Source organism: Quercus lobata, chromosome 10, assembly GCF_001633185.2.
Source record: "Quercus lobata isolate SW786 chromosome 10, ValleyOak3.0 Primary Assembly, whole genome shotgun sequence".
NCBI classification, from domain to species: domain Eukaryota; kingdom Viridiplantae; phylum Streptophyta; class Magnoliopsida; order Fagales; family Fagaceae; genus Quercus; species Quercus lobata.
The window spans coordinates 53,084,502-53,096,197 of record NC_044913.1 but is presented as its reverse complement, the minus strand read 5'-3'; the positions used below and the strand labels follow the sequence as shown (position 1 = coordinate 53,096,197).

The following is an 11,696-nucleotide window of genomic DNA, read 5'->3' as shown; positions in this document are numbered from 1 at the left end:
TTTGCGATGGTGCACTCGTATCTTAATATCAAGTTCCTTCTCCTCTATTAAGGAGACCTTCTGTAGTCTTTCTAGGAATTCGGAATCCATGTCCACCACCACCAAGAAGGTAGTGTGGTAAGAAGGGCTCACCTATGTGAGAAAAAAAAAGTTTGATTTTTGAAATAGGATTGAAATACTATTGTATCTATATAAAAATAAGAATCAAAACAATAAAATGCATGAAAACCTAGAATTGGGTTGTCTATTTTCAATCACTTTCCATAGACAGTTCACCTCATATATGCAAAATTGTTTTACCTTCCATGTTCGGTTTAATGTCATTTCATTAGTTGATTTGCTTTCCATATATAATTTGATATGGTATGTTTGATTTACTTTCCCATATGTAGAGTGATTTGATTTGTAGTTTGAATGTCTAAATATTTTTCCTTTTTTTGTGTGTGTGTGTGTGTTTAGATTTACTCTTAATAATAAAATCTTGCCCTATATGTCATTATTTACTATATATAATAATTGTGTAATTAGAATACAGAAACAGAACCCACTTTGTTTCTCAAAAAAATGAATATAGAATCTCCTTAACATTTTTCTTAAATAAAAAAAAGGTGCACGTAACACAAGTGGAAGCTAATTGATTGGTTAGGCAAAATTGAGTGTCTAAACCCTTCTTAAACCTATGCTCTAACTCCATACTAGGGATGTCAATTAGGGTTAGCGTGTCGGGTTCATGTCGTGTTGAGATAGGGGTATTCGACTAAATAGCTCAATTCTAACCTGATCCATTTAATAATCGTGTCATGATCTTTCAACCCTAACCCGACCTGTTAATAAGGCGGGTTGACTTGACCCAACCCATTTGACACAGTTAATAAACAAGTCGTGTTGGGTTGACACGAATGTAACACAAATCATTTCAACCTGCATAATATTAAATATAACATCCATCTAGAAATATATTTTTTTTTACATTCCAAAAACAGTGCATACACTTCAAGTCTTCAACCCACATTCAAAATAATATAGTTCAACAAAAATATAACATTCATCTAGAAATAAATTTTTTACACTCCAAAAGAAGTGCACACACTTCAACCCAAATTCAAAATAACATAGTTTAACAAAAATAAAATAACATAGTTCAACAAAAATATAATATCCTTAGAACTCGCCAAATGCTAAATATCAATATTGAAAGAATTGGAGCAAACAGTAGACTAAAATTTATAGAACAAAAACATTCTGCAGGAAAAATTATTGTAGAATTTTGAAACACCAAGAAACTGGTTTTCTTTAATTCTAAAACTCACTAAACATATGAGAGAGAGAGAGAGAGAGAGAGAGAGAGAGAGAGAGAGAGAGAGAGAGAGGGAAGGATACAACTAAGATAGATGGTCGTCGCTTATGAGTGAGGAAGAGAGAACGATATGAGAGAGAGAGAGAGAGAGGAGATAAGAAGAGAAAGAGCAATAACTAGTTTAAACTTGATTTTAGAATTGGCTAACTATAATGTAGTGATTCAATAGTACGGCTAAAAATAAAAAAATAAAATTAGATTTATAAGAAGTTTAGAGATTTATAGTTGTAGGGTAGAGATTCTAGGTTTGTAATATTTCAATCTCCAATTAATTCCCTTGTAAGTTTTAATTACTCACTTTCTTTAATTTTAATATTATGTGATATTAAAAGATTTTGACAAATCTAAAATAAAAATGAATATTATTGTAACATTATTAAACGTTAGTAATGGTCATTTAGTTGCACAAATAAATTGATTCAAACATGTCTATGCAGGTTTACGCAGTGTACCCTACTTATGAAACTTTTTTATTGTGTCACTTCGAGTCACCATTTATATCCAAACCCATTAAGTCCCAACCCTAACTAACCTTAACCTAGCAAAACTCGTTTGTTCGTTCCGATGTTGCGGTGGGTAAACATGACACCCACTCTAACTAAATTCTTGTAATTTATCTATACATAAGTTTCAAATGGTCTGAATTGACTTTAACCAAAGTGACACCATCTCTTACCCTACCTTAGAGTTTTTTTTTTTTTTTTTTGGAGAAAAAAAAAAAAAAAACATGCACACATAATTGAGAGAGAATGAGATTCTATCATAAAGACACACCATAAAATCCAATAAAAAAGAACCCTAAACTAGAGTTGGTAGTGTATTATAAGTCCAAGCAGATGGACTCGCATTGGGATACATCCAAAAAAGTAACTCACATGACTTGTTGACATTCAAAGGTCACATTTAGGGGTGCTCACACATATCTTTAAGTGAATTTCTTCATTTTGAATCTTATACTTCTATTTTTACTTATCCATATTAATATTTGTATTTTAGCTACATTCATTTTATGAAGATATTGCTACTTAACAGCCCCAAAATCATTACTATAGAACATAGTTGGTCTTAGTAATTTTACAAAATTTTCTAGTTAACTTAATATGTATTCTATTTTATTAAAAAAAAAAGTATTTTATGATTACACAATACTCCTATTACACTTCTCTACTTTATTTGCCCAGCTCCTATCCTATGATTCACATCCTCTTAAATCTCTTGATCATAAATTATTAATGTAAGATATATAAAGTTTTCACTCATTGTTATTTCTTGATCATCAAGTCTACAACAATACAACTCCTTCATCATTATTTCTACTTTATATTCCACTTAGGGCTGTCCACGGGTCAGGTTTGTGCCCAACCCGGAACCGACCCACCGGAATCGGATGAGAAAAAAATGCACCCGCCGCCGACTCGCCGGAGTAATCGGGTCGGAGGGTTCAGACTATCAACAGGTGGCGGGCAGGTCGGTCGGAGTCATAGATCTGAGAAGACAGAGAGAAAACGGTGAAAAAACACAGATTCGGCGAATAAACGCAGATTCCGGCGAGATTTCCCTTAGATCTGGCAAAAATCTCATCGGATTTGATGAGATTTCTCCAGATCCGGTCAAACTCTCACCGGATTTGATGAGATTTCTCCAGATCCGGTCAAAATCTCACTGGATCTAAGGGAAATATTGCCGGAATTTGGGTTTCTTCACCGGATTCTAGAAATTATCACCGGGATCTGGAAACTTTTTGCCGGAATTTGGAAATCTTTCGGTTGGTTCGGGTTTTAGAGGAGGAAAACCGAAACCGACCCGCCGGAATTGGTTTCTGGTGGTGAAGACCCACCACCAACCCGCCGGAGCAGTCGAGTCGACCGGATTCAGGTTGGGTCCGGTCGGTTCTTCGGGTGGGTCGAGTTACCGGATCAATCTAGACAGCCCTAATTCCACTAATCACAACTTGTCATGTGTTTATTTTTTTCTATTTTAAACTTTGGCTATTTTATAAGTTAAACAAATACATGACAAGTTGTGATTGGTAGAACATAAAGTAAACTACAAAAAAATAGTACGAAGGATTTGCATTCTTACTTCTTCAGGAGAAGGAAGGTTGGCAAGTTTCTTCTTATTTTCTACAAGGTCAAATGGTCATGGTTGTCCAATGGCCTTCAATGCATTTAGGATACACTATAAGAAATCTGGGTTTAGGCAGCGTTTTTGCAAAACGCCTTTATAAATGGTATATGGAGACGTTTCAAACTAGCGCCACTAAATAGTGACTTTATACCGATGTTTTCTACAAAACGTTGCTATATCATAGATCAATAGCTATGTTTCCTAAAACATTGTAGAAAATGTAGTTTTTGCGGCATTTATTTGGCTTATAGCGACGTTTTGAAAAACGTCGCTATATGTTTTCCCAGAAATTTAGTTTCCCACACAAGTTTCCCACTTCTTTTCTTTTTTTTTTTTTTTCAAAACTCTTTTTTCTTTTCTTTTTTCTCTTCTTTTCCCCTAGCTTTCTCTCCCTTTTCTCACTCTCCCCTCACACCATCACCACCACCCTCAAGCCGCCACCACCTGACTCCGCCGCACTCCCTCACGCCGTCGCACTCCCTAACGCCGCCGATCTGCCCCTCCTTTACACTGCCATTTGCCTAGCCACCTCCTCAGGCTGCCAATCTGCTAGCCACCACTCTAGTCTAGCTTAGCCACTGCTCTAGTCTAGCCTAGCCACCACCCACCACACCGCCAAAGCCACCGCGGCCGTCATCGACCTCCATACCCATTCCTAGTTGAGACTTTAAGAGATTTTGAGGTATTATTTTCCAATCTCTTCCATAATATTCAAACTTCATGTTATTTCTTTTCCATGAGATGAAGTTGTGCTTGAGTTTGAATTAACATGGATTCTGTTTTTCATATCAAATGGGTGTATTCTTGGGACACTTTGGTTTGACATGGATTGCTAGTTTATCCTTCTTTGATGCTAAGTTTTTGATCTGAAGGAAATAGATATAAAAGAAAAAGCCAAGAGAACTAGAGAGAAGATCTAAGAAAGAGTGTTTGATTTTTTGTTGTTGTTGTTGTTGAATGAGTTTTGAGTAAGGAAGTGTGAAAGAGTATGTGGGTTTATATAAAGAATAGACAGAGAACGAAGTTGCACGACAAGTGGTGGGAAAGTTATTATAACATTAATGTAAAATATAAAAAACTATATTAAAGAAGGGAGTGGAGTATGTTAATTTGGTGTGTGAGAGAGTTTTATTGGTGGCCAAGGTGGACTGAAATTGGTCAAACAGAGAAGTAGTAAGTAATTCTAAGGGAGTGGGGACATTTGGTTTCATTTTTAGGCTTGGTGGACCAACCAGTGTCCACAAAATTCTAGAAGAGAAGTGGGGACATTTGGGTTATGATTTTTTATTGTTATTTTTATAACTTTTTTTTTTTTTTTGAGAAACCACCCCTAAATAAGGGGGAAGGAAATTTCATTACTGCAATTCAGAGACATGCACAGGAACAATATCAGGGGGGATGTCTTCCATCCAAGCATGAAAAAGGGGAAAGTTACAAGCTGATCTTGCTAGTCTATGGGCAACTTTATTCCCTAGCCTACAAGTGTGACTAAAGGATAAACTCCTGAAAGCTGAAGCAAAGAAGTTGATATCCTTGATGATGTGACCGAAGCTTGAAGACTCCCACCCTCCTTTGGATAGCGCATTAATGCACGTTTCTGAATCGCCTTCCAAAATAATCTGATCTAGACTAAGTTCTTGCGCAAAACCAATGGCGCTGCGCGCTGCCAACACTTCCACCGTCTCTACTGATGTAGGCAGCGGAATAATTTGTGTAAAGGCAACCATTACAAGACCTTTGTCGTTTCAGATGATGCAACCTATACTAGCTAGGCTTTTCTCCTTAAAAATTGCCCCATTGAAGTTCACCTTCAGCCAACCCTTAGGAGGGGGGAGCCATTTGGCGTTGGTGAGAACTTTTTCGGCTACTGGGAGCTCAGACGATGCTCTCTGAAATTCCAATAGGATGTCCGAGGCTAAGGGCAGTAGTTTCCACAGAGGGGCTGAATTGTCACCAACTCTAAGTTGGTTTCTACGGGTCCAAATCTGCGACACAGTCATGGCAAACAAATCAACAAGGTCCTTTTGAGATTGACAGAGCTGGATGACATCCAGAAATGAGCTACAATCTTTGGAAATCTTCTTTAACCAGCCAAAGGTGCCCTCCCAAACTGAATTTAATTCAGTGCAAGACAAAAGGGCATGAAAGGAGGTTTCGCTCTCCCTATTACAGCCGGGACAGGTGTCATCAACAAGCACTTTACGCTTTAAAAGATTGGCCTTTGAGGGAAGAGAATCTGAACCCGCTCTCCAAAGCAAAGTCTTAACTCTGTTCAGAACATGAAGACTCCAAATGCCCTTCCAAATTTTCTTGATAAGGGTTAAATCAGATGGGGAAGGAGACTCACTCAACTCTTCATCCATAAGGAGTCTGTATGCCAAACAAACAGTGTATTTGCCTCTAGGAGAGTGAGGCCAAAACACCTTATCATCACAATCACAAATGCTGAGGGGGATGGATTTAATAATAGCCACCTCGTGGGGGATGAAAATGTTGTCAATTGCTTCCTGGAGCTAGCACCGCTTCTCTTTATTAATTAGGACAACTACCTGAGCATCCTTGCCGAGGAAGTCTCTTGGTGACACCACTTTCTTGTTGAATGGATCGGGGAGCCAGCTATCATGGTAGATCTGAATCAAGGCACCATTTCCCACCCTCCATTGTAGCCCTTTGCTGATCACGTCTCTGCCTTTTAAGATGCTCTTCCAGGCAAAAGAGCCGTTACCCTCTTTAGCATAAAAAATGGAGCCATTTGGAAAGAATTTTTCCTTAAAGAATCTATGAAACAAAGAGGTTTGGTTGTCCGCTAGTCGCCAGACCTGTTTTGCCAGCATGGCAACATTGAATTTCTGGAGTTCCTTAAAACCCAGCCCACCTAAACTTTTTGGCTAGCACAAAGTTTTCCATTTAGACCAGTGGATCTTTCTTTGATTACCCCTTTGACCCCACCAAAAATTCCTAATTAAAGCCTCAATATCGGAGCAGAGGGTGAGAGGGAGTTAGAAGCAGCTCATGGCAAAGGTTGGGATCGCCTGAATCACCAATTTGAGGAGAACTTCCCTACCGGCTTGGGAAAGAAGTTGTTCTTTCCAACCTTGAAGTTTTGCTGCTACTTTTTCCTTGATATAAAGCAAGCTAGCTTTCTTCTTCTTCCCAACTAGCGAGGGGAGGCCAAGATAGCGTTCAAATTGCTTAATCTCTTGCACACCAAGCGAAGATTTGATTTCGTCCAGAATGTTAGAAGGGGTGGATTTGTTGAAGAAAAGGCTGGTCTTGTTCCGGTTCAGCTTTTGACCGGAAGCCCTTTCATAGCATTCCAAAAGGTCTTGGATTTTTTGACATTCAACAAGCAAGGCTTTGTAGAAAATCAAACTATCATCCGCGAAGAATAGATGAGTCAATCGAGGGCCCTTTTTGCAGATGGACACACCCCGGATTTGCCTAGCTTCCGCTGCCCTATGGAGTAGAAAATGGAGACCTTCAGAGCACAATAGAAATAAGTAAGGCGACAAAGGATCCCCTTAACGTAAGCTTCTAGAGGGATGGATCACTTGGGTAGGCTCACCATTAATGAGAACTGAATAAGTGACAGTCGAAATACATTCCATGATTAGATTAACCCACTTGACATCAAAACCCATTCTCTTCATGATATTTTCTAAGAAGATCCATTCCACCCGGTCGTAGGCTTTGCTCATGTCTAACTTCAGAGCCATAAACCCAGACTTACCCTTTTGATGGTGTTTCATGTAGTGCAGGGTTTCAAAAGTCATGAGGATGTTGTCTGTAATAACCCTACCAGCTTGGAAGGCACTCTGATTTTCAGATATCACATGAGGGAGAATAGCTTTCAATCTGTTAGCTAGTACTTTAGCAACAATTTTGTATACTACATTACACAGGCTGATCGACCTAAATTCAGTAATAAGTTCAGTGGATTTAACTTTAGGAATCAGGGTAATGTTGGTACATTTAATTTCTCTAGGGATTTTACAGTTGTTAAGACAATCAAGCACAACAACACAGATATCTTCACCAATTAACGACCAAAAAGATTGATAAAATAAAGGAGGCATACCGTCGGGGCCTGGGGCTGTGATGGGCTTCATCTCTTTTATCGCTGCTTCTACTTCTACTCTAATAAAGGGCCTAAGGAGGCGAGTATTCATGTCTTCAGAGACAGAGGGTTGAATTGCCTCAAGATAACTAAAAAATCTGAAGGTTGGGATGAAGTGAATAAGGAGCGGTAGTACTCAAAGGCTATCTCTTTGATCTCGCTATTCTTCGTGCACCATGAATTGACAGAGTTTTTCAGGCTTGAGATTCTATTCCTTTTGCATCTATGAGAGGCCTTACTATGGAAGAAGCTTGTGTTCCGGTCCCCACATTTAAGGAAAAGAGCCCTTGACCTTTGTTGCCACATTTTACTCTCTTTGTCTAGAAGATCGTTAAGATTAGCTCTTAGGACTTTAACCACTTCATAATCAAGATTACCCTTGGCAGCATTGATCTCAGCCTTGGAGAGTTGTTTGCCTTTTGATTCAAGTTGCTTCCTAATGCTGCCAAAAGACTGTCGGCTCCAATCCAAGAGCTTCTCGCCACACACTTTGATCTTTAAGGCAATCTGAACCATAGAAGCATTCATCGAAGTAGGCCCCCAAGCATAGTTAACAGTATTGCTACACCCTTCCTCACTAAGCCACATTTGTTCAAATTTAAAAGGACGATCAGGATGGGGAGTAATACCTTCCAACTTAATCAGTATGGCTTTGTGATCAGAGGAATGGGTGCGGAGGTGTTGGACCTTAGTGCTGGGGAAAAGAGAGAACCAAGCATTGTCCGTCACCGCCCTGTCCAATCTTTCAAGGACCAAACCGCCAACACGTTGGCCTCTCCAAGTGAATTTATCTCCCACGAAACCGAGGTCCATAAGCCCACAAACGTCAAGAGCGTCCCTGAATTCCTTCATCAATCCTTCTTGTCTAGCACCCAGACCAAGCTTCTCATGGGACCAGAGAATCTCATTGAAATCTCCAGCGCACATCCACGGCAAAGGGGATCGTCGGTGGAGGTCGCGAAGAAGGGACCAAGTCTCGTGTTTCCTGGCCTTGTTGACAAACCCATAAACACCTGAGAAACGCCATTGAATCTCTGATCTTTCCCCAACGGTAGCATCAATGTGGTTCGGCGAAGAGGACATCACTTCAATCTTAATTGAATTTTTCCAAAACAAAGCCAAACAACCTGTCTTACCAGCACTAGGACTGATCCAACAGTGGTCAAACTTCAGCTCATTGCATAATCGACGCAGCCTAGCTTCACCTACCCAAGTTTCGGCCAAAAACAGGGCAGATGGGACTTGTGCTTGAGTGACTACCTCAAGCTCTCGGGTTGTGCGCAGGTTCCCAAGCCCACGCACGTTCCAGACAAGCCAATTCATCTTTTACGGTGGGGCTGGAGGTCAGCCACCGCCTCTAGTAGGGAGTTTTCATCTTGTGCAGCGCCGACACGGCCTCTGCGTTTTGGAGGAATGGAGGAATCTAATTGATCAAGGGAGATGTGTTTGCCCAAAGTAATAACAGAGTTTTGACTTTCCTTGAGATGGGATGGCCTTTGAATTCTTAACCATTTACCTTCAAACTGGGTTTTGGTCATCGTGATGTCTATGTCCAAATTTGTTAGATCATTTAGAGGAGTGGGCTCGTTAAGCTGGACCTGAGAAAATTCAACCGTTGGGCCAGGTGATTGGGCTTGGTGTGATGGGTTAATCTCCTCTTTCATGGGTAAGGCATTTTTTGGGCCCATTGGGGAAGCCTCCGTCCTATCAAAGCAATGGATGTCACTGTCAAGGTCTTGGATTACTTTTTCGAAGTCACCATGGTTCGAAAATTTCAACGGGTGAACCTCCTCGAAACTAACAAAAGATTTTTGGAATGGAAAATCCGCTGCCTTGACAGCTTCAGATTTTTCCTTATCAGAGATCTCAGAGGATGACCTCGGGGGATATGGAGAAGTTTCGGAGGTGGGTTGTTGTTCTCTTGCCGGAGGAATGGGTCGTTGAGGTTCGATGGGGTGGGTGGCAGTGCTCTGTTTTTTCTTCGCAAAGAAACCTTGAACCGAGATAACATTTTTCCTTGAAGTAAAAAATGGAGGAGCACGTAGCCATGACCCGAATTTTTGTTCTTCAGGTTTTAGGCTTCCTTCACTTTCAATCCACTTCTCGCAGTCCCTATCATTATGGGTCAGACAACCGCACCAATAACAGAGGTTGGGGAGACGTTCATACTTGAAAGAGACCCAATGCGTCTTCCCTTCCTCAAGCGATATGTGTTTGCCTCTATAGAGGGGTTTAGATATATCAACCATAACTCTGACCCTTATGAAACTCCCTCCCTCATTATCTGAATCTATGCTAGGATGTAGGATTGTTCCTACTATCTCATAAATCTGCTCTGCAACTTCTTTGTTCCTGAACTTTAATGGAATATCATAGACCTGAACCCAAAATGCAACCTTATTTAGCTCGGAGGCATTGATTGGGTTTTCCTTATCGTAACGAGATAGGACCATAATGTGTTTGTCGAAGCTCCAAGGCTCCGACGAGAGAATCCGCTCAACATCTGAGTTGTTTTCAAAAGAAAAAAGGGTAGCATTGTTCCCAATGTTTTTGACTTTGAACCCTGATTTAGATCGCCACAGAGGAGAGAAAGTGTTGGCAATGGCTTCTAGATTCAAAGGGCATCTGGTTAGGAATCTAGTGACAATACCGACTTCATTGACTGCTTGCTCGCTTTTAAGGCTTAGTCCGAGTCCCTCATTTTCCGACAGAGATAAAGAACTCCAATGTTTTATTAAGTCTTCCATATCTAGGGAAGGAGATCCAGTACGATGCTCTTGTGGTGTTTCCCAACCCCAGGAAAAAAACCCAACTAGCCTTGCACTAACACTGTTAATGCAAGGGACAGACTCTCCTTCCAAAGGAAGGGACTTCAGTGCCACGGCTTGGCAGAGGTTTACAGAGAAAACCTTACCAAGACGAGCAACCTGTTATTTTTATAACTTGAAAAGAAGCACCTGTAGGATCTAATATATGCAGACAACGTATTAAGTATGAACAGAAGAAACAACTACTTGGCTCCATGGCTAAAAGAAAACTAAGTGCTTTCCATGTCATATCCCTTTTTATTTCCATTGTCAAAGTTGTGTTTAGCAGTGTTGTTGATACCGTACCGTACCGGCCGGTACGGCCGGAATATACCGTACCGGCCGGTGATCCGGTACGGTTAACCCCTACATTTCGTACCGGTAAAAATACCGGCCGTACCGGCTGTACCGGCCAATACCGGCCAATACCGGCCGGTACCGGGCGTACCGGTCGGTACATAAATTTTTTTTTTTTTTTTTTTTAAAGTTTTGTAATTTTTGAATTTTTATTAGGAAAGAATGGTAACTTATTTGCATTAACTTATTAGTATTATTTGTTTTTTTAGTATGCAATGGTAACTTTTAAGCTTTCTATTTTATTTTTTTATTTTTTTTCCCTTTTAATTGATACTAAAGTTTAAAACCATGAATAATTAGTTTTGAATTGAGGAAATGTTTTATGGTAAACTTTTATATTTATTATAATATATATATATATATACAAACACATACATACATACATATATATATATATATATAAATATATATATATATATTTATAAATATAAAAAATAGCGGTAAACCCGAAACGGTACACCGGTATTGACCGGTATCCGAAATATATCGTACCGGTAGCCAAACCGGTACGGCCTCCGGTACGGTATTGACATCCTTGGTGTTTAGTGTTTACGGGAATATATATATATATATATATATATATATATATATCATGTTTAGTGATGGACCTTATGGAAATTTAACTCATATGTAGGAATTTATTTTAATTTGTCATTTTTTTTGCTGACTAGTTTAATAACTAATATTGTACATGTGTCTAGGATTTGGGTTGGTGTGTGTTTTCTTAATTTCTTTCTTTTTTTGAGAGTGAATATTTATGTGAAGGAGTTTATATTTTTCCATCACCTTACAAATGATTTTCTTTAAGGCCGCTGTAGTTTGCAGCCTTTTTGAATTAACACTTTGACTAATGGAAAGCCTTGTGTGAGCTCCCATATATGTGACACAAATACTAGACTCAAATAACACCACATGGCAAAGCTTTTACAGG

At 39.5% G+C, this 11,696-nt stretch overlaps 1 protein-coding gene across 1 annotated transcript; it reads right to left on the bottom strand.

Moving 5' to 3' along the window:
* Positions 1–5,229: 5,229 nt before the first annotated feature.
* On the bottom strand, positions 5,230–7,653 carry LOC115964953. Its single transcript, XM_031084173.1, has 4 exons — positions 7,050–7,653; positions 6,526–6,962; positions 6,034–6,372; positions 5,230–5,907 (listed from the first exon to the last, which is right to left on the bottom strand). Exons 1-4 carry the CDS (start codon positions 7,651–7,653, stop codon positions 5,230–5,232), a joined length of 2,058 nt encoding a protein of 685 aa, XP_030940033.1.
* Positions 7,654–11,696: the final 4,043 nt, after the last annotated feature.

Excerpts from the sequence above, each read along its gene's own strand:
- LOC115964953 (XM_031084173.1), bottom strand. The coding sequence starts at position 7,653 with ATGAATACTCGCCTCCTTAGGCCCTTTATTAGAGTAGAAGTAGAAGCA. Across the intron at positions 6,373-6,525 it reads GGGAAGTTCTCCTCAAATTG|CCAAAAAGTTTAGGTGGGCT; the intron begins GTGATTCAGGCG and ends ACTTTGTGCTAG. Across the intron at positions 5,908-6,033 it reads TCCTCGGCAAGGATGCTCAG|GTGTTTTGGCCTCACTCTCC; the intron begins GTAGTTGTCCTA and ends TGTGATGATAAG.